General features: G+C 57.7%; 11 protein-coding genes across 11 annotated transcripts; 7 read left to right on the top strand and 4 right to left on the bottom strand.

Moving 5' to 3' along the window:
* Window positions 1-1,421: 1,421 nt before the first annotated feature.
* On the top strand, window positions 1,422-4,040 carry MYCTH_2046198 (uncharacterized protein; the record flags this gene model as incomplete). The annotated part of the gene is made up of 3 exons (XM_003664279.1): window positions 1,422-1,631; window positions 1,692-1,826; window positions 1,851-4,040. Coding segments are annotated over 3 exons (2,535 nt in total), but the record flags the coding sequence as incomplete, so codon positions are not given.
* Window positions 4,041-6,213: 2,173 nt separating this feature from the next.
* MYCTH_2307045 (uncharacterized protein) lies at window positions 6,214-7,006 on the top strand. The gene has a single exon (XM_003664280.1). It carries the CDS (start codon window positions 6,622-6,624, stop codon window positions 6,922-6,924), a length of 303 nt encoding a protein of 100 aa, XP_003664328.1. The 5' UTR covers window positions 6,214-6,621; the 3' UTR covers window positions 6,925-7,006.
* On the top strand, window positions 7,007-8,281 carry MYCTH_2307046 (uncharacterized protein). Its single transcript, XM_003664281.1, has one exon. It carries the CDS (start codon window positions 7,089-7,091, stop codon window positions 8,193-8,195), a length of 1,107 nt encoding a protein of 368 aa, XP_003664329.1. The 5' UTR covers window positions 7,007-7,088; the 3' UTR covers window positions 8,196-8,281.
* MYCTH_2307047 (uncharacterized protein) lies at window positions 8,282-8,923 on the bottom strand. Its single transcript, XM_003664282.1, has one exon. The coding sequence runs from the start codon at window positions 8,813-8,815 to the stop codon at window positions 8,597-8,599; it is 219 nt and encodes a 72-aa protein (XP_003664330.1). The 5' UTR covers window positions 8,816-8,923; the 3' UTR covers window positions 8,282-8,596.
* Window positions 8,924-10,061: 1,138 nt separating this feature from the next.
* Window positions 10,062-11,929, bottom strand: MYCTH_2307048 (uncharacterized protein; the record flags this gene model as incomplete). Its single annotated transcript, XM_003664283.1, has 1 exon — window positions 10,062-11,929. A coding segment is annotated over exon 1 (1,541 nt), but the record flags the coding sequence as incomplete, so codon positions are not given.
* A 181-nt stretch (window positions 11,930-12,110) lies between these two features.
* MYCTH_2307049 (uncharacterized protein) lies at window positions 12,111-13,084 on the top strand. The gene is made up of 2 exons (XM_003664284.1): window positions 12,111-12,517; window positions 12,618-13,084. The coding sequence occupies exons 1-2, from the start codon at window positions 12,422-12,424 to the stop codon at window positions 13,056-13,058; spliced, it is 537 nt and encodes a 178-aa protein (XP_003664332.1). The 5' UTR covers window positions 12,111-12,421; the 3' UTR covers window positions 13,059-13,084.
* A 14-nt stretch (window positions 13,085-13,098) lies between these two features.
* On the bottom strand, window positions 13,099-14,643 carry MYCTH_2307051 (uncharacterized protein). Its single transcript, XM_003664285.1, has 3 exons — window positions 14,507-14,643; window positions 13,903-14,426; window positions 13,099-13,754 (listed from the first exon to the last, which is right to left on the bottom strand). The coding sequence occupies exons 1-3, from the start codon at window positions 14,540-14,542 to the stop codon at window positions 13,415-13,417; spliced, it is 900 nt and encodes a 299-aa protein (XP_003664333.1). The 5' UTR covers window positions 14,543-14,643; the 3' UTR covers window positions 13,099-13,414.
* A 553-nt stretch (window positions 14,644-15,196) lies between these two features.
* MYCTH_2307054 (uncharacterized protein) lies at window positions 15,197-17,740 on the top strand. Its single transcript, XM_003664286.1, has 4 exons — window positions 15,197-15,623; window positions 15,686-15,930; window positions 15,986-16,212; window positions 16,275-17,740. Exons 1-4 carry the CDS (start codon window positions 15,508-15,510, stop codon window positions 17,499-17,501), a joined length of 1,815 nt encoding a protein of 604 aa, XP_003664334.1. The 5' UTR covers window positions 15,197-15,507; the 3' UTR covers window positions 17,502-17,740.
* A 1,242-nt stretch (window positions 17,741-18,982) lies between these two features.
* On the bottom strand, window positions 18,983-19,562 carry MYCTH_2307057 (uncharacterized protein). The gene has a single exon (XM_003664287.1). It carries the CDS (start codon window positions 19,510-19,512, stop codon window positions 19,024-19,026), a length of 489 nt encoding a protein of 162 aa, XP_003664335.1. The 5' UTR covers window positions 19,513-19,562; the 3' UTR covers window positions 18,983-19,023.
* A 2,768-nt stretch (window positions 19,563-22,330) lies between these two features.
* MYCTH_2315623 (uncharacterized protein) lies at window positions 22,331-25,524 on the top strand. The gene is made up of 7 exons (XM_003664288.1): window positions 22,331-22,593; window positions 22,670-22,715; window positions 22,773-22,795; window positions 22,876-22,925; window positions 22,989-23,155; window positions 23,252-23,285; window positions 23,768-25,524. Exons 1-7 carry the CDS (start codon window positions 22,482-22,484, stop codon window positions 25,109-25,111), a joined length of 1,776 nt encoding a protein of 591 aa, XP_003664336.1. The 5' UTR covers window positions 22,331-22,481; the 3' UTR covers window positions 25,112-25,524.
* An 800-nt stretch (window positions 25,525-26,324) lies between these two features.
* On the top strand, window positions 26,325-27,977 carry MYCTH_2144392 (uncharacterized protein; the record flags this gene model as incomplete). The annotated part of the gene is made up of 3 exons (XM_003664289.1): window positions 26,325-27,063; window positions 27,240-27,618; window positions 27,677-27,977. The coding sequence occupies exons 1-3, from the start codon at window positions 26,358-26,360 to the stop codon at window positions 27,975-27,977; spliced, it is 1,386 nt and encodes a 461-aa protein (XP_003664337.1). The 5' UTR covers window positions 26,325-26,357.
* Window positions 27,978-27,983: the final 6 nt, after the last annotated feature.

The following is a 27,983-nucleotide window of genomic DNA, read 5'->3' on the forward strand; positions in this document are numbered from 1 at the left end:
TCCCACCTCAATTGCAGGTGGGATCTGCACTGCACCTTGGGTCTTGTTCTTCAGATTACGGATGAACACTTCGGTGCCTTGTTGACCATGCCAATTGTGCCGATCGTGACGTTCTTCTTTTTCTTCTTTTTCTTTTTCTTTTTCTTTTTTCCCTTTGTTTTCCCGATCTACTATGGCCTAAAACCAGTGCATCTTGCGTTGCCGTGGCTACGCATTGCACCATACAGGTGAAGCGACTGGTGTTGAGCCGATGACGGAAGATTGGCCAGCGAGCACGAGTCAGTACTGAGTCGCCGAGTCGGACATGCACAAGAACAGAGTTGACGAACTAAAAACGGTGATAGTGAACACAAGGCAAGGGGCAGCAGACCTCGGCCGCTCAGGCAGTTGTCCCTTGTCCGGTTCACGGGGATCGCTTACGTACAGCGGAGCGTTCCTGAGCGTGACTCTTGAAGTCCCGCTCTTGGCCTCTTATCTTCGCATCCGTCATTCCGCCAAGCATTTCTTACAAGCATCAGTATCAATCCTCAGGCCTACCCTTCCGACGTCGCTGGTGCGGAGCTAGAGCATCACTGGTTGCGCATTGTGTGGCCGCGCAGCTTTTGCATCACGCCCCGTTGCTGCATGTCTGTGAATAGTGCAGTACATACGTAAATACTTACATACAGTGCATGCCGACTACGTTGCGCAGCACGTAGTGTATGTATGTATGTAAATATCGAGAATATGGAATTCAAGGCGTCGGCCTAGTAGAACTCGAGGTCCAACGCATCACTTTCATCCATCCGACCGACCATTCACAGGCCAAAAAGCCCTCGCACAGAGCTTGGACACAAAGCGCATCGAACCCCCCCCCCCCCTGCACCGACTGGAGCCCCCTGAGCCGCTCGTCACCCCGGCTCTCCGGCAGCGCGCTGGGATCCCCGGTAGCCGCTGCATGCTTCCAGGTTGCCATCGGCTTGTCTGCCTTCCCGGCGAGCGTCACCGCCAACCAGCTGCGGAATCATCCCAACTACCACTTCATTCGGTCCTTAATTGTCGAACTTAGGGGTCCGCAGAGAAAGTCTGCCTTGAACAACGTCAACGATCCCCTCCCTAAGGTTCCCCTCATTCAGTTCTTTTTTGGTTATCCAGAAGGCTGCCGCCCGAACGATGGATGCGCAGGTTCGCTTGCCTCGACCACACCCTCCCGCCTAGTGACGCATTTCGACATCCTTTGTCGCCGCCGCATCCTGGACCGCCTGTCGTTCCTCGGCCTCGGCCTCGGCGAACCGTCGACCTCTTGGACCTACGGATCCGACACGTCAGAACCTCGAAAAGGCCGCTGGTGACCGTTGCGCCGCCCCGGGGGACCGATGTGAATTCCTGCCGAACGCCTCCTTTCCTCCTCCTCACCTCAATCCCCCAACCTCGCCGCAGCGATGCATCAGCAGTCCCGCCACCCCCCGCGGGTCTCATCACCCGCTTCTTCCCCCCAGACAAACCCTGCGCGGACAAATAACCCGAGGGATCGCGTCCGATCTGGTTCGGCCGCCACGGGCCTCGATGGCGGCAGCAGGCCTGAGAGCACCGAGAGCCCCGGCTCCACCCCGAGCAGGGACTCGATCAAGAAACTGGACCAGATCATCTCGGTGCGCATTTAACCATATCTCGGACGTAGGCTTGCGGGGCGATGGGCTGACTGCCGCCAGAACTTCTATGCCAAGACCGCCGTCATCATTCTCCAGTCCCGGCTCGACACGACGCCCGTTGAAGGGAAGAAGGCGGACCGCTGGGTGAGCAGATTTTCTGAGAAACGCAATCCCCTCCCTTTGGCAAACAAAAAGGTCTAACAGCGCGCTCCGCTCTAGTTCGGACTCGATACGGATGAAATCGAAGAGTTTAGAGATGAGCTCCGGTTGTATAAGCAGTCGGGGAGCTTCGAAAATCGCCCTCCGCCCATGATCATCGAGACGTATATCGACGCCTCCCGACTGACCAGCAGTCAGAGCTTGGTTGTCGTGGACGAAAACGGCAAGAGATGGGATGTGCTCGAGGCGCTGAACTCGTCAGAGTCGTCCGACGACAGCCCCAGGCGCAGCCACGCCCAGAGGCGCAACACCGAGGTGATACTCGAAAGGTGGAGGCTCGAGCTCAAGTGCCTGCCCGACGTCCCGCGAGACGAGTTCGGCCCTGCTCTGCCCACCGTCTACAAGAGGAGCATCGTCTTCATCCGGTCGCTCTTCGTCATGACCCGCATGATGCCGTGCTGGAAGTACTCGCAACAGGCGCTGGCGAAAGGGATCCATCCGGCGCTCGAGGTCAAGTGCAGGATCCTGAGCGCCGAGACCGAGTACCTCACCTACGACCCCTTGCGGCAGCCTCTCCACGACGGGAGGGACGCCGTGACGGAGTACGTCTTTACCGACCTGGAGGTGCCCGTGGGCCGCTTCTATGCCTCCGTCACGTACCGCAACGACTGCAACTTTCGGGTCGAGGACGCCGAATCGCTGCTCAGCTCCCGGTTCATGGGAGTGGATGAGAACTACTTCAGGCCGTCTCTGCCACCAAGGCGAGCAGAAAACGGAAGGCCGGATGCATACGCAGAACCGGGCTCTTTGCCGTCGCAACGCCAGGGCCGCGGATACCAGGAGGCGCAACAAACGTACGGCAGCTTGTCGACCTTTCACGGTCCGGGCCCTTTGGGGACGAGCCCGATCTCCGCGCTCAGGTCGGTGCGCCCCATCGGCTCCGATACCAGCTCCCCCTCGGACTCCCCGTCCGGGAGCCTTGGACCGCCCGACCCCCCGCATTCGTTGCCGATCCGCGGGGCCTCAGCTCGCCCCATGCCAAGACCCCACGACGCAGGCAGTCGGCGGCCGTCTGTGTCCTTCCAGCCGTTCAAGGCCGGCTCGCTCTCCGGGTCTCCCAGGATCGGCGACCAGGAGACGCCGTCGTCCCCGCAGTCCCTTACCCGCCCGGGCCTCGCCGGGCCGTCGCGCACGGGAAATAATCGGTCCTCACTCACTATGGGATCCGCAGCCTCGTTGCGCGGCGGACCTCCCGCGGCCCAGGACGTGCCACCTCTCTCGGCCTCGCCTCGACCCCCCAGCCGCTACAGCAGCAGCTTCACGCATCGCCGGAGTCGGCCGTCATTTGGCGGGCAGAGCAAAGCCGACGACGACCAAGCCAGCAGCGGGAAGCAGAGCCTCTCATCTTCGGCGCAGCCGGGCTCCGGTCTGCTCGCCGAGGCTGGTGCCATCGCCAGCTCGGGGTCGTTCGCCGCGGACGACGATAACATCTCGGACTTTCTCAAGGCTCTCGACAGCAAGAAGACGCTCAAGAGCTTCGAGCCAAACAAGAGGGGCGAGTCCCTGGCCTCCAAGCGCACGGCGGCCCAGCTCTCGAGGTTTCAGCAGATGCGCGAGACCAACAACGTCCTCACCGATTCCATGACCTCCTCAATTCAGCTACATCGCTCGTCGAGCTCGTCAAGCCGTCAGCTGGCAAACGTTCCGGGCATGGTCAACCCGGCATCCATGTCCGTCTCGTCATCTCCAGGAAAACCCATGTCGCCTCACACGCCCCACACGCCGGCCATACCATCCCGGCTCAGCGAGAACTCCATCATCGATTACCAATCCGAAGACCGGCCGCGTCCGGGCCGGAACCGCTCCGACACCACCACTCCCGGCGACCTCACCCTCGAGGAGGGGGACGACGATGGCGAGACGCCGATGGTTACCCAGCAGGACACTTCGGAGAGAACAAGACCGTCTCCGTCCTCCATTACTGACACTACCACTACCACTACCACCACTGCCGCCACCAACACCGCCACCGCCGCCGCCGCCGCTGCTGCTGCTGCCACCAAAACCACAACCACAACCACGACATCTACAGGCACGACAGCAATTGACATACCCTTGTCCCCGCGCCTTCACCACCACAGCAATAACCACGCCATCGCCGCCATTCGCCGCCCCAGCTCCGCCGCCCACCCCCACCACCAACAACAACATCAACGCCTCCACCAACAAGGGCACCGCTCCCTCGCCGGCGAAGTCGACGCCGCCTACCAACGCAGCGCGAGTGCCGAGGGCGTGCCGTCGGCCTCCCGCGGCAGGGAGGTGCCCAGCCTGAGCACCCTCCTCGCGTACCAGAGAGAGATCCCGGCCATGGCGGGAGAGGTCGCATCCGGCGGAGAGCAGAGACCGGCTGCGGGAGCGGGGGCGGGCGCGGGAGCCGGCGACGGAGCGCGGCCTGCCACGGCGGGAGGAGCGAGCGAGCGCAGGGCCCTCCTCGGTGGTGGTGGTGGTGGTGGTGATGCTGGCAGGTCGACGCCGAGGTACCGGCCTGCTTCCTCTGCCGCTGCCGCTGCCGCGCCGGAAGGAGGAGAAGAAGGCAGGGGTGCGCGGCCGGGGTCGTTTCCGTCTGTTGGTGGCGGCAGGTACGCGGGGAGCATAGAGGGGGCGGACGAGGAGCCGCTCTTGTTCGCCATGAGCGAGTTGGAGAGGGATTCGAGGAGGAGCCTGGACGAGACCGGGGCGCCGCAGCAGCAGGGCCAGGGCCAGCAGCAGCAGCAGCAGCAGCAGCAGGGGGCGGAAAGCGGGAGCGCGAGGACGAGTGGTCCGGCGAGGTACGAGCCGCCTAGGGGAGTCCTAAGAAAGGGCTGGTGATTTTTTTTTTTTTTTTTGGGGGGGGGGGGCGGGTTGATTGGTTTTGTTGTCGTCTTTTCGCTGCGTTGCTGGATTGGCTGCAGTCTTAACATACACGCCGGCTTGGCTTGCATTCATCAGATTGGGTTTCTGCGCTTGGGTTTCTTGCGCTTGGGTTGATCCGGTGACGATAAATATGCGGGCACCTGTCAACTGGGGGAGGGTGTGTGGGGAGGGAGATGAAGAGAGTCACAGATTGACTCTGGGTTGTTTTGTTTTCTTTTCTGTTTTGGCATCGGTGAAGCGCAGATAGTATGGCGACGGACGGATCGATTTTTACGTTGGGTGTCACGACGGGCTGAGGTCACTTAAGGCTAACCTCCATTATTAGTAGAGAGACGTGAGAGGTACGGGGCGTCTGGATACCGGGGCCGGGATCGGATCGGTTGGGTCTTCTGGAGCTGGGGCCGGTTGGCTTTAATATAGTGTACATACAATACATACTACCATGACCACCACCACCACCACCACCACCACCACCACTACTACTACTACTACGACGACGACGACGACGTACTAGGTGCATTCGGCATCATTCAAAACACAGGGATGACTTCCCACTCTGATGACACCAGCTTGTTGATTGCCTGACGGCTGGACCACCCCCGGGTCCTTTATTTAGTCCGAACTTGTGCGGCTGGCGGCTCGGGAGTTCGGAAGCTGAAGATCTTATGCAAGTGTCTCGTCTAACCTTTCTTCTTTCCTCACTCCTCCAACGCCATCCGTGTCTTCCCCCGAGTCAGAGTTTTTGCTTGGTTGACCAGATTATTCTGCCGATTTTGTCAGTCTCCACTGGGTTAATTATCACAATTCCTCGCGGCGCGCATATACTAATAGGCTTTTTCAAGTAATTATATTAAGACTGAACCTAAAGAGTGCATGAGGAAATGCATCTGTTTTTTCTCCAGTCCCGTTCCACCAGATGCAAACCAGTTAATTCAATCCGTTACAGGCTTCCTCTGTTAGAAAATTTACAAATTTTGCAACCGGTCAACTAACATAGCCGTTTCCCTGTTAGGAAGCAGCTCCTCAGGTTTTCAGGAATCCCTAAAGCCGCATAACCTTGTTGACATCCATCTCGGGAGTCGTCATTTGACCAGGACGTGAGGCATTCAATTCAAGATCGAGGCAGTTCTCTCCTGTTTCCGCCACACGAATTCATTCTTCTCAAATCACGTCTTAGCAACGAGGTTCATCTTCATCCTTTTGCCTGCGTCATTCTATAACATCACTCATTGAATCTCGAGGAGAGGGTAGCCGAGACACCCTCTTTGCTGCACCGTCGAGCGATATCTTCGTCAACAGACCAGGTCTCTCGCCCGTTTTCAGTCCTTCAAGCCAAGATTTTCTCTCTTTCTCATTTTTCTCGGCCCTGTGGTTTCTGACCACGAACGCCCACCCTCACAAGCCGCACTAATTAATTAGCTCAGGCTCGTACGGCCTGCTTCACCCTCTTCTCACTCCTTTCGAGTCGAGTTCTCTGACTCTCATTCCGAATGGCCCTCCCGTTCCCTTACATCAACACCACTTCTGAACTAGCATTGGCTTTTCCCCCCATGTCCCGTATCCCCTAATTGATCAAATCAGTTTTACCAAGACTAAATAAAACAATCACCTTGCTTCGGCTGCTTGGCATCATCTTTCTTGTTAATATTCCAAGGTTGCCTACATATCTTCAAGAACTCCTGGAAAGGAGCTTCAACACCCGCAGCCTTCCCCCTCAGCTCGTTAATTAATTATTTATTTTCCTCCCTCGTTCCTCTTCTCAGGTGTCTATCCTTTCATCACCACTTGCTCAGTCCGAGCGAAGCACAGCACAGCTGCTGCTCCATGAGTTTCCAACACCTTCGGGGCTTGATCTCAACGCTACTACTGTCTTCTTTCCCAAACGTCTCAAAACTATCAATACCTCCAACCAAGCACAATGGTCAACGATGAGGGAGCCCGAGGCGGACCGCCCTTTGGGAGCCGTGCCGAGGCCCGCTCATGCATCAGCCCTCAATGCAGACGGCGCGAGGGGATGCTGAAAGCGGAAATCGACAGGCTGACCGCAGAGATTCAACGACTGGAAGGACAGGCGGGACGCAAGGCAGAAGAAATTCGCCAGCTCAGTCGTGACAAGAGCGCCCTGGAGGAGGCAAACAAGGCGCTGAGAGACGCGCTGACAGCCAAACTAGAAAGGGCACGCAAACACCATAAACGTGTACGTTCAGATCCAAACCCTTAATTAGTTTTCATATATCTCACGACGGCCCTGGATCTGGAAGGAGCTGACGCGAGGGACGATGGTGGCAGACTTGGCCTGATGCCCTCCGATCATACTTGCAAAACTTCCATGCAGACCCCCAGCGGTATAGCGAAATCTATCGGCTTTGCTGCAAAGAGGAGAATATGAGTACCAGGAAGGAATTCGTGCACCCGAACCTCAAACTCGTCCCGCCTCGCGGACGGCAACTGGAGGATTCGGATTCAGAAGCTGACGGGTCCATTATCGAGAGGAACGGAGGCCCCGTGCACGCTCTTGTCGAAGACAGGGGTATCCAGGGAGACGAGGGCGGCTTCGTGCCGTTTTCTTTTGAGAAGCTGCCATGGGAGCTCCAGGCCAGGATCCTGAAACTGATCCTGCACAAACGAGACAGAATCATCCATTGCCTCTCGAGGCTGGACCCTTTTGTCCAGCCCGATGACTTCCCCGGCGCCGAGGACCTGGGCCAAACCAGGAGCGGGCTGATGAACCGCTTCTTCTGGGGCAAGAGGAACTGCAGTTTGACCCACGACGGGGTCGAGCCTAACCGCCTCCTCGCCATTCTCAGCGTCAGCAAGCGGCTCCATTTCCTCGGCGTCCACATCTTCTACGGACTCAACACCTTTGCCTTCTCCAGCCTCGGAGAGTTGGGACGGTTCTGCCAAGGTTCCGGGCCCGCCCGAGTGGCCCGGATCCAGCACGTCGAGCTCTCCCTCACGGGCAGCCAGTACCTGACCGCACCCCCGGACACCCGGGGCAAGACGCCCTTCTCGCGCCGGACCTACCCGTTGACATGGCTGGCAGACATGTACCGGCTCAAGACGCTCGTGGTCCACCTCAACGAGACGGGCAGGTTCCACACCCGACGCAAGTACGAGCACCCGACCATCAAGGAATTTGCCGCGGCGAAGACCGCGGGACAGCCGAACCAGAGAATGGCCCGCTCGCTTCGCTGTGTGCAGGGCATCGACTACATCTACTCGCTCCGCGGCCTCGACTGGATCCGCTTCTACGACTTCCAGAAAGTCCTCGAAGCCAAACGCGCCGTCCGCGTGCCCGTTCGGGACTGGTCGTTCGTCGAGGACGTGACAAACACGACCACGATGCCCAAGCCACCCCAGCGGGCCGCCCACGCGGAACTCGAGAATCTCGAGCCGCTGTTGCCGGCCGCGGAACAGAACTGGACGCCTAGCCTCGACGACTGGCAGCTGGTAAAGAGCGTCTACGTCAAGAACAACGGCCGATGTTCATAAGACGAGCTGAGGACCCAGAAAGAGAAGAAGAACCGTGATCGTGACATCAGCTCGCTCCTCAGCGCCGGAGGCGCCGCGCCACTGGCCGAGCTCACCTCGGACCCGTCCGATTCTGAAACCGAACCGACTCCTACTGATGATGGCCCGTCGGATCCCGACACCTCGCCCACTTCTAGTAGCAGCCCGTCCGACTCCGATAGCTCATCCGATTCCGACGGCCGCCCATCCAATTCCGGTCGACCCGCCTCGTCTTTGCGGCGCCGACGCCGACGTCCGGAGCCGCCGATGTTCGTATCGGATACAGAGGTGAAAACGGAGTCGGACACGACCTCCTGCTCTTCTTCATCATCGAGTTCACCCGGCGAGTCGTCATCTGAAGACTCCGACCAGGAGGAGGACCCTCACCACAATCCAGACTCGATCGATTCGGACACGTCCGGTTCCGACGACGCCTCCGACTCCGACTCCGACTCCTCTGATTCGAACTCGTTCGGTTCCAACTCGGAGGACTCGGCGACCGATCGCCATCGCTCCTCCGACAACGAGATCTCGAGCACCCTCCCGCGCAGGAGGAGGCTTCCTTCCGTATGCCGTCCCGGAAGCCCCGACCGCGCCAGCATCCTCCTCCGGGATCTTCCCTCTCGCCCCAAAGGCGCAGTCGACCAGAGCAAAACGCCCGACGGACCGTGCCCCTTCCGCACACCCCAGCAGCCCCCGGCCGCGGCCGGCCGCCTTGCTAATAATGATCTCTCCGCTGATCCTCCTCTCAGCCGTTCCGCCCCTCCCCCGTTGCTCTGGCGCGCGCCGACCGCAAGCGGCCAAGTCTCGGTCGCGCCCGGCCCTCGCGGCCCCTCCTCGGCCGCCGCCGGGACGCGCGGAAGGGGAAGGGGAAGGGGATCGTCGCCGACGGGCAGCGACGGCAGCAGCGGCCTGTTCGTGACGCCGGGGCCGTCCTCCTCCTACCGGAGACAGATCGCGCGCCGGCCCGCGCCGTCCTTGTCGATATCGACATCGCTACCACTGCCCCCTCCCCGTCGGGCTACCGCCGCCGTTAAGGTGGGTGCGGGCGCCGAGCTCATCGAGCTCACGCGCCATGACGATGATGGTGATGATGGTGATGATGACGATGATGACGATGACGATGATGACGATGATGATGATGATGATGCGGCGCAAGAAAAGGGACAGGATCGAGGCGGAATCTCCATACCGCGAAACTCGCGGAGAACCGCTAGCGGCGGGGGCGGCAGCGGGAGCGGGGGATCGGGGTTTAGAACGCTACGGGAGATATTCGGGGATGACTTGACCTCGCCTGCTTGTTCCTCTTCTCATTCCTCTTCTTTCTCGTCGTCTGGTGACGAAGAAGACGGCGGCGATCTCGAAGACGCGGAGTCGGCCGACGGCTCTCTGGATTCCACCGACGTCGATGACAGGGACGCGAACAACGTGGGAACCGTGATGGGAACGCGAAATCTATCTCCCGGCTTGGAAAGCGACCTCGGCGGTGATGCGGACAACGCTGCCGCCGCCTTGCAAGACGGTCATGCGGCTGCCGACTCGGATGGGGTCATGGTCATCGGGCTCGGTCTCCGTGGAGGTGGGGGGCAACTGAAGCGGTCACGGAGTCGGGAATCGAGGGGTAGCTCAAGGGTTGGAGGTTCGGCGGTCGTCAAACGTCCCCGCTGTTTCTGGAACTGAGCGGAAAGCCCGGGTCAGTGTCTGTCGAGGCTACTCCAGCCCCGGACGGTTGGTCGGTCGATGCCCGCGAATTTGACGAATCGGGGGGGTATGGAGTCTTGCCTTCTGCGCGTCGAGTTCGCCAGCGATTCTGAGTTGCATCGTTTTTACCCGTATCATTACTGGCTTCTCACGTTGCCAAACTCTCCTGAAAGGCATTCGAGCAGGGTGGTCACTAGGAATACCAAGAGGATTACGGGCGTTGGAGTTGCACGGAAGGATGGCTTCGTTGGTTGAGGGCATATACCCCCCTCCCTCCCCAGAGATTGCTGCTTTATTATTAATCCACCCTCTAGCTCAATCAAAGACGATCTTCTTCCCCTGAAACGGAGCACTAAGCTGTTGTTTCTCCTTGGCCTTTCGTTTTGCCTCCCAGCTCGGGTGAAGAGGCCCCGTGTCGTCCCGCTTCCTCGGAGCCGGCTTCTTCTTCTTCTCGTCGGTTGGCTGCTTCTTCTCATTGTCCGCTTGCTTCTTCTCGTTGGTCTGCTTTGTCTCGTTTGTCCCCGATGCCTTGGCCTTGTCCTTATCCAGGAGAGGATTGCGGATACCTCGTTTCCACGGCTTCGATTCCCCATTGACGGCACCCCGCTTGGGATCCCAACCTGCGTCGCGACCCTTGGCCGCCTTTTGCAAGTGCCTTGCCTTGTCGCCATACTTCTTCTCCCAAATGGCCTGTCTCGCCCGCTGGCCCCGGCGGTTCTTGCGTTTCGGGGCCACGTCGATATCGGATGCTGATTCGGAGCCGGATATATAGCCGCCCATGAGCGTAGGGAGAAATGTAGAATCTGTCGGTTTGAGAGCACCCTTCGCCTTCTTCGCCTTCTTTGGCGGGGGGGAGCGGGATTCTGACGAAGTAGAGCTCTCGGCCTCCGAGACGCCCTCGTCGTCGCTGGCCGAGCTCTGCGGGCCCTCCGCATCATCGCTGAAGCCGTCAAACTCGTCTCCGCTGCCGCTGCCGCTGCCCCCTTCCTCGTCAGAGGTGACCTCCATAGGATCCAAATCCTCCTCGTCGCTGCCGTCCTCGTCGGTTGTGATCTCCATCGGATCGAGCTCTTTGCCAGACGGTTTTCTCGTCCGGCCTTTCACCAGCACATCATCTTCCTCTTCGTCACCGCTCTCCTCGCCAGAATCCAAGCCTAGCATCTTGTCCAGCTGAGAGACCGCCTTCTCTTCCTCCTCCTCGTCCACGTCATTGTCGCCGTCCTGATCAACTCCATCAGCCTTCTTCTGACCCTTTTCCTTTTCCGTCTTTCCCGACTGCTTGTCCCGTTCTTCGCGCCCTTCCCTCTCCCCGGCTTGTTCAGCCTTCTTTTTCTCCTTCTTCTTTACCGCACCATCAGTCCTAGTCCCGTCGGTCTTGTCTTCCGTTTTCTCTTCCCTCCCCTTCTTCCCCTTCCCCTTCTTCTCCGGTACGGGCACCCCGATGCCTCTACAGACGGCCTCAATGGCCTTCTCGACCGCCCGCTTCACCTCGACCCGGTTGTACAGGGAGCTGGTCACGTTGTGCAGCGCGACCCTCTCCTCCTCGGTCACGTCCGGCTTGGGCACACCCGCCCGGATCTCCTCCGGCAGCTTGTCCGAGTGCTCGGCGATGGCCTTGATCTTGAGCAGCGACGTGCAGAGGTGCGCGTGGGCCGTGTGATGCAAGTCGAGGGATTTGAGGACCACAATCTCGTTCTCGATGCGAGCCTTCTTCTCAGCGGGCGTCTTCGGGTCGGCGAGGCGCTTGGATTGCCTCTGGCGCTCGAAGCCCTTGGCCTGTTTGAGCGCGTGGAAGATGTCGGTGCGGAGTCGGGGGACGAGGGCGTCCAGAGGGACGTCGTCGCGTTTACGCTTGGGCATTTTTCTGCTCTACTCTTTTTTTTTTCTTCTTCTTCTTCTATCGCTTTGTTTGTGACTTTGTGGAATCAATTGGCAGTGGAGGTTTGTGGTAATTCGGCGGAAAACCACTTTAGCGACGGTGGTTTTGCGGTTGCACAAGGTGTTGTTGTTTGACAAACGGGTCCATTGAAGGTTCTCCCCCCCCCCCCCCACCTGAAAAATTTAGTGGGTCGAAAGCCCGAGTTCCAACGGTTCCCCACTCTTACAGAGATGGCCTGGGCGCGCCGCGAACGAGGTCAGTCGCGTAAAGTGGACAAGGGTCAGACGCGATCGTATCTTTTAGTCGGGCGTCGATGCTCTGGAACTCTTGAATCCGGGAGGTGGAGGGGCCTACGCACGCAACCCAGCCACCGGAACATCCAACGGCTCAACAATGCGCAACGGCGTTTTACAGTATCATCCGTATCGATTTTTCTGCGAGTTTCTCTTCGAGTAGCCCCTCAGACCGCATACCTGCCTCGTCGCGCACGGTTTTTTTCTAATTGAATCTGGTTTATGTTTACCGACTGCTCCTGATCGTATCGCATCACCGACCGCTCATCCCCGTCGAGCCTCTGCGCTCGCGCGCTGATTGTAGCAAGTCTTAACCGCAAAAGAGAGAACACACAATGGCGTCTGCAGGCCGCGGAATACAATACACCATTCCAGCAAGGGAAGATTTTAATAAACTCGCCGAGGAACAAAAGACACGTATCAACGAGGCGGTAGGTCTCTCTCTCCCCAAGAGCCAGGAGCATTGCGCATGACAAAAGCCGTCCCTTCCCGTATCCCCGCCGGGTCTCTAACAATGCTTGCTCCGTCCAGTTTGACCTCTTCGACTCCAACAAAGACGGCCTCCTCTCGTACGAGGAATTCCGGTTCGTGCTGCGCGCGCTCGGGTTCGAGCTGCCCAAGCCGCAGACGTACGACCTGCTGATCCGGCACGGGCAGAAGCCGGCCAACTGGCCGCACGACCAGGAGTGCGCGCCCGTGTACCGCCTCTTCAACCTGCCGACGGCGCAGGCGATCGCGGGGACGCTGATCCGGGCGCGCGACCCGCGCGAGGAGCTGCGGCGGGCGTTCCGGCTCTTCGACACGGACGGCAAGGGCATGATCACGCAGGACGACCTGCGCAAGGTCAGCAAGCAGGTCGGCAACAACATACCCGATGCGGATATCGTGGCCATGATTGAGGAGTTTGACGCGTCCGGGAAAGGCGGGGTGGACGAGGACGAGTTTTTAAGGTTGATGATGTCCAAGAAGTAAGGGGAAGAGGAAGGAAGGGAGGGGGGGGGGGGTGGGGGGAGGGGGCCGGGGGGCGAGGGGAGTGCTGACCCTGAGGGGTTCGCGTTTCTTCTGGGGTGGTGACAAGCTTGATACCCAGGCGGTTTGTGTTGTTGAGAATGGTTCCGCTGTTGGATCAGGGGGCGGGGGCGGACGCGCTGTCCAAGAGAGGCACGATCAAGAGAGGGAGCTTCGAATTCTGGGTTACGATATACAGCACCACTGAAAAGAGCATGGGCATTTTGGCATCTAGCAATATACTCGGCTAACCACCAACACCCACTCCCCACTCCCCCGTCCCCCTCCCGCGGTTTCTGCTGCGCCGCCCTCTCTTATTTTTACCTCTTGACACAGATGATCCAGTTCACTCGGCCGACGGGCCACATGAACATCTCGCTGCCGCTCTTGACCTCCCATTTCGCGATTTCAGCCTCGCCACCCTCGGCGCCGCAAGTCCGGAGCAGCGCCTCGACCTCATCCGACGTCCGCGTCCGCAGACACGACATCCACCCGTCAAACACCAACACGGCCGGCAGGACGGGCAGCACATAGGTGAAAAGCAGCGCCAGCGGCGCCCCCCAGAGAACCGCGTAGTACGGTGCCATGATCAGCGTCCCGATGCCGAACAGACAGCACGAGAAGAAACCCGCCATCCCGCGGTCCTGCAGCTCGAAGATGCTGTTGCCGCGTCTTGTCGTCAGCCTCACGTTTGTTCCCAGGCCATATGGTAAGGGGGGAGAGGGAGAGGCGGGAGAGGGGGGGTTGGGAGAAGAAGAATATAGAAGGAAAAAAAAGGGAAAGAAAGGAAGAAGCGAAAACGACTCACCCGAATCCGTCCCCGCCCCCCTCAACAGTATCCCTCAGGATCCTCCGGGCAAGGGCATCGTCAAAGTGATGGAACGCCAAGTTGAACAGCCGGAACACCTTCTTGGTGCCCTCGGGCCCGCGGTAGCGCCGCACCAAGTCCCGCGGCACGTTCGCCGCATCGACGGGGTCGGGGACGTACGAGAGGTTGGGGGACCGGGCAGCGGCCTGGGCCCAGAGGTCGACGTGCGGGTGCAGGTCGGTGAGGACGAATTGGAGGGGCTGTTTCTCTTCTCCCTCTTGCTCTTCTTGGCCTCCTTCTCCTCCTCGTCTACTCACTTGTTCGTCACTCGCCGCCCCGCCGCTCTCTGCGGGTCCCTGGTTGGAGGCGATGGGACCGTTCAAGTGGCGCTCGATGGAGGGCGTGGGGCCGCCGCCGCCGGCGCAGAAGTCGATGAAGGTGTAGGAGTGGAGGCCTGGCGAGAGGTGGGTGCGCAGGAGGCGGGCGACGAGCTGGGCTGGAGAGGAGGTTTGCAGAAATGGGATCTAGTGGTTTGTATTTCTCTTTCTTCAGTACTACAAGACGGAACGGATAAGATAAGACTGCAAGGGGCGAGCCTGCGTACGTGTGTTGTCCATGCCGCGGTGAGTGCGGCTTGCATATAGGCGCGGAGGAAACTGGGGAACCTGTTTGTCGTTGTTTTCGATCGTGTGAGACGGCGACTCTGGGACTGAGGATAGAATCTTGTTGGAGCTCTCTCACCATGGAGAATCCGCAATCTCAAAGACATGCATCCGCGGTACCAGATGCGCCATTGCGGTTTGCGAGTTTGAGTCGCTGGTGTGTGCGACACTTAGTATCATTAATTTGAATATTCGCGAATTGTGTGGTGACCTAGATTGATCTGTGTTTCAACGAACGTCTTAGGGCTATGTTTCTGCATTAGATGACGTTGTACATACATAGGTGTGTTATACCGTTTGCTGTAGAAGCATAACTATGGGGTTGCGAATCCGAGCTGAGATCATGACAGCATCCCGCTTTTAGTGCAGCTTGGCGCTCGAGTTGGTTCTGTTTGCCAGGTTCCAGGCCCGGGCCAGCAGGGTAACGTAGTGCGTAAGAACTTACAGTACTGTACCTCCCTACGGACACTTTGAGGGTGCGGACATGGTAGGTAACTACCTTTTATATGTCAATACACTCCGAGCCTTTTAACATGACCGATTGAGTTAGCGCTCACTGTTCCAGGGGAATGAAGGCACTTCTGCGGTTTCATTTTTCATTCACGCATCAAACGTCGCCTGCCAGGAAAGCACAGAAACCGAAGCAGCCATTGGCTCGCCTAAGGTGCCTTGCAGGGGTTTCGTCGATCTGCGCCAGGCTGCCCTTCATCCTAAACGTCACAGCTGAGCCTTCATACACCACCAAAAATGCCTTTTGTTTGGTCCTTTGTACTCTTGTTTTGTCTTCCAACCAATTCGTCGCCATCCCTTCCAGGGTTCCTCTACATTACCGCTACGTACGAACTCTCCCCGACATGCTCGCTTCTGCGGCCAACAGATAGAATCCCAGCACTTCCGACAGCCTCAGCCTCAATTTTTGGGCAACCCCAATCAACCCAACGCCATGGGGCTGCTCGTCGAGTATGGGCATTACATCCTTGCTGCCGCAGTCCTGGCCATTCTCGTTCGCGCCGTATCCGCCTCCCGCAGATCCATCAGAAGAAACGGGAAACCATTGAGGTAAAGGAGCAGCATACCGCATGTTCCTGATCACCTCTGAATCTCCTGCTGAGCAACCCCAGAAACCCCCCAGACACTCTCCCGTTACTCGGGAACGGCCTCAAGTTCCTCCAGTCCCGCTGGGAGCTGTTCGGCTGGTTCGACAGATGCCAGCGCCAGTTCGGTTACGAGACGGTCGCTCTGCACGTACCAACCCTGCCTCCGGGAGTGCTCATACATGACCCTCGGAACCTCGATTTCGTCTTCAAGAGCGAGGGGCTGTTCACCAAGGGCGATTTTGTGAAGCGGCGCTCGTGGGACTTGTTCGGTCGGCCCCTTCCCAGCCTCGTCAGTGTGCCTGGAACCGCTCTGACACCAGATAGGAAACGGCATCATCAATGCCGATGGAGATTTATGGAAGCTGCAGCGAAAAGCAGGCTCTGCTTTCCTCAACACCGCCAACCTGAGGGTGCTCACCGAAGTCGCGCTTCCTCAGTACCTGGCAGAGGCGGTCAGGCACCTGCGATCCAACGTCGGCAAGGATCCTGTAGACTTACAAAATGTCTTCCACGAGATTACCACCAAACTGATGGGAAAGATGGCCTACAACGTGCGACCGAACCCCCCCGTCCGTAGGCAAAGGTATTAATATTCTCGCTGACCAAACTGCAGATGGAGATGCACGCCGACGATGACTTTTCCAAGTGCTTCGACTACGCTTCCGGTGCCACAGCAGAGCGATTCCAAAATCCCCTATGGCCTATCAAGGAGCTGTTTGCCGGGTCCGAGATGCGCAAGTCGATAAGAGTGGTCAAAGATTTTGGTCGTCGCATTGTCACGAGTGCGGTACGGGACCGAAATGAGTTGAAATCCAAGAGAGAAAAAACGGCCGACTCTCCAGACGGGGACAGCAAGCTTGACCAGATCTCAGGCTCCCTGATCCAGTCGCTCCTCGAAGCGCTCGGCGACGAGCAGATCGTCGCCGACGCCGCCCTGACCTACCTCTCCGCCGGCCGGGACACCACAGGCCAAGCCCTCACCTGGACCTTCTATCTCCTCCTCCAGCATCCGTCAGCCGTGTCCAAGATCCGGCAGGAAGTCCAAGATCTCCTGTCTCAACATGCCGCCGCCGAGGCGGAGGAGGAGGACCCGCCACATCCAACTAATAGTTCTCCTCCCACATCAGCATCTGCGCCGAAACCGGAAGTGGATCCAACCCTCTTCACGCCCGCGGCGCTCCCCTACACGACGGCCGTCTTCTACGAGGCCCTCCGCCTCTTCCCGCCCATCCCCTTCGAGATCCGCCAGGCCCAGGCCGACACCACCCTGCCCGACGGCACCTTCCTGCCCAAGCACTCGGTGCTGGTCTGGTGCCTGTGGGCGATGCATCGCTCGCGCCTGACATGGGGCCCCGACGCGGACGAGTTCCGCCCGGAACGCTTCCTCACCCGAGAAGACGGAGATGCGAAAGAAGGCGAAGTAGTAGAGAAGGAAGAGGAAATAGAAGAAGAAGAAGATGATGATGATGATGATGATGATGATAAAACAAAACAGGAACGGAAGATCGGGAGGGAGAAAGAAGAAGTAATAGCAGCTGCGGGGAGGGCTCGTCGGACAACAAAGTTCACGCTGGGCAAGAGCTCGGCCGAGTTCCCCGTCTTCTACGGCGGGGCGCGGGCGTGCCTGGGCCGCAAGATGGCCGAGGCCATAGCCGTCCAGGTCATCCCCACCGTCTTGGTCGCGGCGGGGGTGCGGCTGGAGGGCGCTTGGGAAGGCGAGAGGAGGAGCCAGCTGAGCCTCACTCTGCCCATGGAAGGGGGCTTACCTGTCCGGGTTGTGAGGATGGGGGATGGTGGTGAGAAGAAGGTGGGAGCACATGATGGCAATGATAGTTCATGACGATTATTAATTATGAGGTGTTGAAATAGCAAGGCGCGTGATATAGATGTAGGTCTGCGTTCTTTTATGTTCCACAGTGGGCTTATATTAGATCACGGTGTTTTCCTGGGTTCGTCGAGCCTGTCGGATTATCGAATTACCAGGTCGGGAGAGTTGGGGATGTGCCTTGTGACGTTCACGGCCCGTGGCCTGCCTCATCTCTGCCTGATAATACGGAATAACCAACTTGCTTCCCATTTGTTCACGTCCCAAAATTTGAATTAATAGGGCGTACTGAGCAAGCTTGGTAAGGAGTAATTAGACCCGATCCAACCTGCATCGCGGAGGCTCGTTCAATGCGAGTGTGCCTCATATACAGCCCACAGTTCTCGAAGGTTGCCTCACGGGAGCTGGTTCTCGGTTTTGGGATCCATCACAACTAGTTGTAAGTCGAATGGTCAGCTCCCATATTCTACGGTTTACACGTACTAATAATTGTCGGCTGCGAGGTGCTAATTATTGGTTGCAAAGGTACTGTACTTCGGGTAATTATCTCTACCATGAACCAATAACACCTCTAGCAACACAACAACAGTGCTCCACTGCTCTTCGTTTCGTGTTGTAAGTCTCTAGCTGCAGAAGACTGAGACATGAAAGGTGGGCAGAATGAACAAAAAACAAAAAAACAAAAAAACAAGCTTTCCGCAGCTGCGTGTTGTCTCAATACATGTCTCACCAAGTCCAGGTGACACCCATCTTAGACGAACAGCAAAGAGAGAGTAACATTTTACTGTGGATAATCATATCATGCTCCCCGAGTGCATCCAGCGGGAATCAAAGAGTGGCAAGAGATCGCCGGGTCTCGGAGGAGGGGAGGGGGAGGGGAGGTAAGAAGAGGAAAGGAAAGGGAAAGGGAGATCTGCGCTGTTTCCATCTCCCATCCAAGGGCCTCCATGGGGCAGGCAATGCCAGGTTTGGACACGCTGCACCCGTCCGGGTTTAGAGAGGGAGAGGGATAGATGCTAACGGATAGGTGGTCAGGAAATGGCAACTCGCTGAGGATGGGGGAGGGTGAGTGGGTAGTATAGGTAGTATAGGTAGTAAGCGCCTAACTGGCAGCAACACGCGGATGTCACATTGTACATACAGGCGCTGGAACCGGCGGCTCGAGCCGTCTCGTGGGAAGCTAGGGAACGATGAACCGTCTGTCGAATCGGTCTAGTGTAGCAGGGCATCCCGGAGCAAAAGACCCTTCTGCCAAACCGGAAATAAGTCACGACCAATGACGTGAAACGACCGGCAACTGAAGGCTCGGACTAACGACGGAACCAGTTTTCCTGTTGGAGCGAGGTGACTCTCGGCGACTAGTGTACAAGCAAACTCCAGGCGGACGCGGCGAGGGCCATGTGGGACAATGAACACATACCTAGTGTAGTTACCGGGTACGTTCAGTGTCCAGGGTATGTGTGAGCATGCATGAATGTATGTACAGTATACTACCTGCCGGAGTCTAGTGGATTGTGTACGTCCGTATGTATGTACACTACAGTACGGTGCATGCGCTGTATGGTGGACCGGTCGCCCCGCCAGGCGAGCCCAGAACCGCCTTGCCTTTACGGAATACGGAATAACTAGACCTAGGTTTCTCGGGATCTGGGGTCGGTGGAGGAGTGCGGCCTGTCCCGTCTGGGCGCGCCTTGCCGAAGCGACCAATTTCGGTTTCATTTGTTGTATATTGGTACCACGCGTACTCATCGACATTTCCGTCCGTCAGCAGATCGCCCTGCGAATCCCTCTGTCGGTTTCGCATCCATACAGTTCTTTCCGGAGCACGCCACTGTGTATCCGTCTCGGGAGTGCTCTCCTTAATCGACGGGTGCCGAGTCCAGCGCAGTCGCTTAGGCATCGGGAATGGGGCGCCAACGAGGTGGGCAGGGCTCGAGCACGTTTCGCGGACTCGAGAGGCCTCCAAATCACCCATTTCAGAAACAATTGCAGCGCCGAGAGTTCTGGAATGGGAGAACTCGGCCATCGTCGGGTCCAACACACCAGCGCACGGTGAAGTTGGGCCGCTGCCAAGATGTCCCGAGTCGGCGGATGTCGGGGGATCGGCAGATGCCCCAAAACGATCCACACAACGGAATACACTAGGACCGAGACGGACTGCCGGCTCAAACGGGCTGCCTTTCAATAACGGGAGAACGGGGCTGCGTGGGTACTGCCCTCCCGTGTGCGACGGGTTCTGCTGCAAGGGGAGGTCAGAGGAAGGAAGAAACCGGAAGACGACTACCTTGTGTGCCGCACCCCCCGGGGTGAATTTCAGACGCGGGTTCCCCCCGTAATAATGATCCGCTGCACTAGCCAAGTAGTGCGAAAGTCGTTTCTGGAGATCTGGGCCTCCTCAGCGGCTCCGAGCGGCCCCGAGCGGCCTTGACCTTTTTTGGTGGTTTTCGCGGCTACACAGTAACTAGTAGGGTAAACAACGCATGCGGCAGGACTGTGCCGTACTTGGCGAACAACTTCTCGGTGCTAATCCACGGGGCCGGATGACCTTTTCGGCTGCACAATCTCTGGCCTTTCGTGATCCGACACGCCCTATTAGACCGAACAGACTCTTGTCACTCCGTTTTTTTTTTTCAAAATATCGAGACTTCCCAAAATGAGCTTTGCCTTTCCCCTGTGTACACTAGTTTCTCCCTTTTGTGTCCGCGTGACACCGCTGAGTTTGAGGAGCTGGAACTTGCACCGAGCATTGCCGTGCTCAACTCCGCCAGCCAATCATTGTATACGGATCTGGGGCAATCACATGTGGAACTCTTCGAAGAACCCGGCCCAGCGGCCGGCAAGGTCATGCTGCTGCCGGGTTACGTAAAGGCCCATGTACAACGCCCCAAAACTGATGTCACTCCCTAACACGTGGGTGGGGCGAGGAATGCCGCAGGTTCTGGCCGTTCCTGTGAGGGGGATTCCTTGTGTTGGTATAGAGACGCGCACGATCAAGTCCTGTGGTAATTCTGGAAGGTCGCATCCACTTCCCTGTTCATTGTAACTCTGAATGGATCTTGGGCGAGGTTTCGACGTCTTTCAGTCCTGAGATCGGGCAATGTCGGAGTGACTGTTGGTGCATAATGATTTTGCGGCTTCCCCGCTGGCCTATGACGGAATTGCATTCTCTCCCAAGGCGGCTGCTGGTGGGGCTTGGTTAGAAGATGGCGGGGCTGCTCCTTGAAGTTGAGAAAGTTGAGAGAGGTCGCTGTCTGTTGCCTGGCTGCAATTGCCGTTGGAGTTGAGGCACGGGAGGCATCTTTTTCTGGGTGCCTGGCCGTCCCAATGTTTCAAGGCGCGCCCCGTGGCCCGGCATTTGGCGACGGTTCCTGAGAGGATGAATACGTCGTGTACGGAGTGAGTAGTCCGTACATACGTACCTATGCGGTTGATTCGCGGGGAAAGGAGAATCTGGGCCACCGGCTTTTGGCTAGCGGCGATCAGAGCATGTCACCCGCCGGGGAGAGTTTTCATCATTGCGGGGTAAAACTTTGTCTCGTCGAAAACGGGAGAACAGGGTCGCCAAGGCCATGGGCAGCCTCAAAAAGTCGCCAAGATCTGGGCAGCCCCGAGGCCCTGGTCGCCGAAGCGATACAGGATAATTGCCCTTCGGTGTCTGGGATATTTTTGTTCCAGCGGACTGATGCGGCAGGAGCCCTGCAGGATCATCGTCCAATCGCAAAGGCCCGAGCTTAAGCCCCTCGAACATCAGCCATGCTCGGTGTAAGGAGCACGCCCCTTCCTGATCAGAAGTCCTCCGACACTAATACGGATAGAGGCCGAAGCAAACACTAGTAACCGTAAATGGACAGTACCGGCCTTGTATGTACACGACTACATGGGATACACAGGTACTTAAACGAACCGTGCCATGATAAACCTATGACAGGATCCTTAGTGCAATGGGTCATGTGGCTCTCTCAGCCTCTCAAGTCGAGGCCTAGTGTAGACGTTATCGTTGCTGTTGCCGGGGTAGCTCCACTTCCCGATCGGGTCGCTGAAACCAACATCTCAGATTGTCCCTGCTTTTCCCGGCCGGCCACTGCATCGAGCAAATGAGGACGGGTTGGAGATACTGGAAGGAGGGACGAAAACCCATGGCAATGGCAGGGCACATTGATTGCATCCTAAGCACGCTTTGTGTACGACTTAACTACAGGCAGGCCTTGATCCATGCTGGGCAGAGCGTCCAGCTGTGGCTGCCGAAACGGGTTTGGGTAACGGAAGCGGCACCCGAATAGAAGGCTCGAACGGTGAAGCGAAACCAAGAGTGGCAAACCTGGGAAGGTTAATGACAACAATGATTGTGTAGGCACCTACGTACATGTATGTACATACCTATGTACGGCGGTCAGCCTTTCCGTCTGTGCACCATCCAAACACGGCGCCCAACCGAGCGTATGTCAGACCTAAGGGCAACCCACTGCACGGCGGGACGACGACGGCTCGAGTTTTGTCGCATTCGACGCACACCCCAAGATCAATTCCATCCAGAGACTGTGTGATTGCATTATCGCCGCCGCCTAGCCAGCCCGTAACCGACCTATGAGACTGGGGCGTCGCCGTAGTCCTTCCCGAACGGTGACAGGGGTGCCGTCAACGAGCTCCGGAAACATTTCGTGCCCCAGCCGCCCAATCACCGCCCGCCCGACTCGTCATCCACCGGTATCCGGGCTCCGTTCCGGCCTGGCGCACGTTCAGTTCCCCGTGGAATGCTGTCGTCACTCGTCATTGGACGTGACTTCGCTCACGGCCCCACGGCTTTATATACTCTCGCTCCTCGACCTCGGGTGCAGCAGGACGGTCTAAACGGTCTATCTTCTGCTATCAGCACTTTGACATCCCGAAGCTTTTTATCCCCTGTCATCCCCAGCAGGAAGTGGATTTGCCGTTAGCCCACATTGCCGAACTGCGAAGCCACCCGAACTCGAGCTCAGCAGAAAGCACTTAAGAACCATGAACGGCCCCGTCGCCAGAACCGACTCTCCCTACACTGATCCCTCCGTCAAAGGTCCTCGTACCAAGCTTCTTAGTAACAGATCTCCCGCCGTCGCCGCCGCCGCCAACAGTGAGTCGTCCCGGTGGCCAAGTATGCTTCCAATCCTTCGTCGTCCATCGCTGACACTGGGGCTTCACCTCAACAGTGGTCAACACCGTCAACAAGACAGGCCTCCATCCTGGTGGCATTGTGTTAGTGCCCTCACGACCCTTCGTTCTTGATACATGTTCTAACTGGAAGTGATGCAGGCCCCACCCAAAGACTGAGCTAGGTATGGACTACGAAAGCATCACCGAGACGTTTCGACGTCGATGGCGGCTCTCGGAATTGCCCTTCTAACACGTGACGCAGAGGAGGAACTCCACGAGAAAGCTCACATCGACTACACCAGAGTCGCAATCGTGAGTCCCTTCGACTATGCCCTCGTTCTCTTGGTTCAAACCACTGACGGTATCTTTCACCAGATCCCAAACCCTTCAGTCGCCGCGCTCTACGAAGATGCACTCGTATACGAGACAGGCACTGCCATCACCTCATCCGGTGCCTTGACTGCTTACTCCGGCAAGAAGACCGGCCGGTCACCGCAGGACAAGCGCATTGTCAAGGAGCCCACATCCGAAAACGACATCTGGTATGTGCTCTTCTTTGCCCCCCGTCTACCTTTGCCTTTTTACCCAGCGGTAGCAAAATCGCACTGTCAAACAGCCTGCTGACGATTTTTCGATAGGTGGGGACCCGTCAACAAGCCTATGGACCCAGAGGTAAGAACAGCAGCAGTTCCTGTCACTTTCCTTTCCCAAGAGTCCCAACCCTCGGCCCGACTCTACCCGTTGAACGCTTCGGCGCCGTTCTTGGTCCCGAGTTGCATCGAGCGCAGTTTTGTCAGGTCGACTATATGCCGTCGCTCTCAATTGCGGCCAAAATCTGGCCCAATTGCCAATGGACGTCATTTGTCCTTGGCGTTGCGCACATCACGCGAGCGATCGGATAGCCGGATGCTGCGATAGCCGGCTGCGACGTGCGGCGACATCATCGTTTGAGTCGTGCGTTTTGCCGCGGCCTGCCGGATCCCCCACCTTTGTCGCTGTCGTCATACCCTGCATCCCCTCGTCCCAATTGGGTCTCCACTTCCCCCAATAGCCGATCGTCTCGTTCCGCCCCCGCAAAATGCCCACCCTACCAATCACATGTCATTCTCGATCGTGGAACCAGTTTCGCTAACCACAAATGGTCTCGCGTATAGATCTGGAAGATCAACCGTGAGCGCGCCGTCGATTATCTCAACACCCGGAGTCGCATCTACGTCGTTGATGGATATGCCGGCTGGGATGAGAAGTACCGCATCAAGGTGCGCGTCGTCTGCGCGCGCGCCTACCACGCCCTCTTCATGCGCAACATGCTCATCCGCCCGTCACGGGAGGAGCTCGAGCATTTCCACCCCGATTACACAATCTACAATGCCGGGCGTTTCCCCGCCAACCGCTACACCCACGGCATGACCTCAGCCACGTCGGTTGCTATCAACTTCGCCGAGAAGGAGATGGTCATCTTGGGTACCGAGTACGCCGGCGAGATGAAGAAGGGCATCTTCACCGTCATGTTCTACGAGGGTCCCATCAAGCACAACATCTTGACTCTGCACTCGTCCGCCAACGAGGGCAAGGACGGCGACGTCACCCTCTTCTTCGGTCTGTCCGGCACTGGCAAGACCACCCTGTCGGCCGACCCCAACCGGCGCCTGATCGGCGACGACGAGCACTGCTGGAGCGATCGCGGCATCTTCAACATCGAAGGCGGCTGCTACGCCAAGACGATCGGCCTCTCGGCCGAGAAGGAGCCCGATATCTACAACGCCATCCGCTTCGGCTCCGTTCTGGAGAACGTCGTCTTTGACCAGGAGACGCGCGAGGTTGACTACGACGACTCGACCCTGACCGAGAACACGCGCTGCGCCTATCCGATCGAGTACATCAGCAACGCCAAGATCCCCTGCCTGTCCAACAACCACCCGTCCAACATCATCCTGCTCACCTGCGACGCTAGGGGCGTCCTCCCCCCCATCTCTAAGCTCAACAGCGCTCAGACCATGTTCCACTTCATCAGCGGCTACACCTCCAAGATGGCCGGTACCGAGGACGGCGTGCTCGAGCCGCAGGCGACCTTCTCGTCTTGCTTCGCGCAGCCCTTCCTCGCGCTGCACCCGATGCGCTACGCCAAGATGCTGGCCGAGAAGATTGAGAAGCACAACGCCAACGCCTGGCTGCTCAACACCGGCTGGGTCGGCGCCGGCTTCGCCCAGGGCGGCAAGCGCTGCCCGCTCAAGTACACGCGTGCCATCCTCGACGCCATCCACAGCGGCGAGCTCGCCAAGGTGGAGTACGAGAACTACGAGGTGTTCAACCTCCAGGTGCCCAAGTCGTGCCCTAATGTCCCGTCCGAGCTCCTCAACCCCAAGAAGGCCTGGACCGCCGGTGCCGACAGCTTCAATGCCGAGGTCAGGAAGCTTGGCGCTCTCTTCTTGGAGAACTTCAAGAAGTATGAGAGCGAGGCGACCGAGGATGTCATCAAGGCAGGGCCGGTTCTTTAAACGAACTTGGTTTTCGGGTGGTTCTTCATTTACTGGTATAGATTTCTCTTTTTCTCTCTCTCTAGCAGCATTGGTCACTGGCGCTCTATTTGGTTATCTTTTTTTTTTTTCAGCCCTCCTTATGCTCGTTTCAGCTTGGAAGAAGCTGGGATACATTCATGCGTTTGGGAGAGGCACATGTGGTTCGGTAATGGCTTGCCGCTGTCGAGTTCAGCGAGAGACAAAGTTATACATGAGTCATGGAACTTAAGGAAGTCAGTGGTGAAAGTGATGGGGAAAAATAGCATTCTGCCTGTTTCTACCGGCAGTACAGTCCTCAATTGAATTTTTTAAGAGTTTTGGTTCGATTGGCTAATTAGTTTCCTTGGTACCTTGTGTCGTATGTCGGTCGATAATTAATTATCAGATCAGTGAACTTGCAATCCTTGCAATCAGGCAACTCATCGGGGGAACAGAAAGGCCACTCGATGTGTTGGTCCGACTGCCCCGACCAACTGATTATTCTTTAAGGTATTAGTATGTACTTAAACCAGGTACTGTATTTCATATGTACGCCATCTTGCCACAGATATGCGTCTTCGAAATCGACTGCAGGAGGTGTCGCAACTTGCTGTTCGCTGCGGTGTTCTTGAGCGTGTTACTGCACTTTTCGACCGCTTTCCCCTGCAAAGGGCGGAGGAACTGAAGCGTGAGCCGGAAGTATAGTCCTGGAAACGCCGTGATTGAAAAATTGGGTTGCAGTTCCTCTGCGGTTCCGCGTTATGCTTAGGTTTCTGTTAATGCCTGACTCTGCGGAACAGTGCTGGGCAGCCCCGAGACTTGCCGCGCACGTCGCCCTTATTACGCATCGTCTGAAACCAGCTGCAACGAAGAAAGGGCCTCGGGAATGCATTTTCAGCGTGTATTACTTGATACTTCTCTAAGTATATGTAGCCGACTGGCCCCCGCGTGCACTCTGCCTTCTGTCCCTTCGAATCGATGACTCTAATTTATCCTTGTGGAAAGTGGAACAAGAGCGCTTTCTTCCTCAACCTTGACCAACTCCAACTCCGAAGCCTTTGTTCCCCCTTCTTCGATCGCAATAAGTTATTATCGACACCCGAGTCACTTAAAGGCTTGCTCCCGAGCACACAACACCACGCGTTACCATCATCATCGAAATCAACACGACTAATTAATTACACCGAGAAGAGCTGAGCACAAGGCAATCGCGTTCGCCCGCTATAATTAATTAGCACAAAACAAGATGAGCAAGCCAGCGAACAACCCTACCATCTCAGCACCGACAACGCCAGCCAGGGCCAATGAGAATGGCACCAAAACCAAAAACTGCAACAGAATGCCACCACCCTCTTCCCCCCGGTACACGTACAAGCCAGCGATCCCGTGGGCCTACGCGTCTTTGCCCCCCTCCCAGCTGACCACGTACCTCGACGACAAGAAGAAGCCGGCCAAGAAGGCGCACCTCGCCGTCCGCATCGTCCAATCCCACTTCCTCCTCAAGCTCCCCGCCATCCTGGCCGTCACCCTCGCGCTCGCTTACCTCCAGGCGGCGATACGAAACGGCCACGGCAACGACGGCAACGACGGCAACGCCGCCGCGCCCACGGCGTTCCTGCGCAACCTGCTGCACGGCCTCTGGGTCGCCTTCGCCTTCCAGGCCGCCGTCGCCGCGCCCTCGGCCCTCCTCCGCTCCGAGCTGCTCTTCGATCTGTCCGGGGCCGCCTGCTTCGTGACCGTCGTGGCGGGCGCGCTGGGCAGCACGGCCTCGGCGAACAGGGCGGGTGCGGGTGCGGGTGCGGCCGCGGGAGACTGGGCGGCGGCCGCGGTCGAGGGGGCCAGGGCGATCGGGCGGGCCGTGGAGTCGTGCGACGGCCGGGTGTGGGAGGAGATCGGGGTGGATTGGAGGCAGGGGTGGGTTAGTGCTCTGGTGTGCGTCTGGGCGGTGAGACGTAAGTTAAACACACACACACACACACTCTCTCTCTCTATTTCTTTCTCTCTGTTTCTCTCTCTCTCTCTCTCTCTCTCTCTCTCTCTCTCTCCTCTCTGCTCTTCCCTCGGGGAGACATGCTTTGGGTTGTTTGTGTGGCCGAGCGAATCGCTGATGAGAATGCCGACTCAACAGGGGGCATCTTCACCTTTGTCCGAGCGCTCTGCCGCAACGGTGACTCGCGGTTCGACGAGTTCCGCGCCAATCGTAAAAAGTTCTTCGCCGCTTTCATGATGCAGAGCGTCTGGGTGACGTTTTGCGCCATCCCCGTCGTTGCACTGAATTCAATTCCGGCTCAAGGTTTCATCGGCACTAGCTGGCAGGCCTCCGACCCGATCCTGTCAGCACTCACCAGTTCGGGCGGCATGCTTTGGTTCTGGCTCGGCGTGTGGGCCTTCTTCAGGGGCTTGATGATCGAGTGCGTGGCCGACTGGCAGCTGACCAAATGGCGCCTGGACAAGTATCGGAAGAGACATGACGAGGTCTTCTGCCGCAGGGGGCTCTGGGAACGGAGGTGAGCTTTCTTCCTGACCTTGATTCTCTGGAAGTAGCCTCGCTGACCGGGATCGTAGCCGCCATCCCAACTACTATGGCGAGTGGCTGTTGTGGTCCGGAATCTCCATGTGCTGCTCTGCTGTCCTCCTGTCGTCTGCTGCGCGGAACACGACCGGACTTGGTCTCGGTACCGCGTCGGTGCTCTGCGCCGTCACCCCGTACTTCGTGTACAAGACGTTGCGCAACATCAGCATCCCATTGATCGAGGAGAAGTATGACAAGATGTACATGGAACGCAAGGACTACCGCGATTGGAGGAGGAACAGAACATTCCGTCTCTGGCTGGACGGTTCGGGGATTATCTGGGGTTACTTTTGAGGTTTA

The sequence above is a fragment of the Thermothelomyces thermophilus genome, chromosome 4 (genome assembly GCF_000226095.1).
Source record: "Thermothelomyces thermophilus ATCC 42464 chromosome 4, complete sequence".
Taxonomy (NCBI): domain Eukaryota; kingdom Fungi; phylum Ascomycota; class Sordariomycetes; order Sordariales; family Chaetomiaceae; genus Thermothelomyces; species Thermothelomyces thermophilus.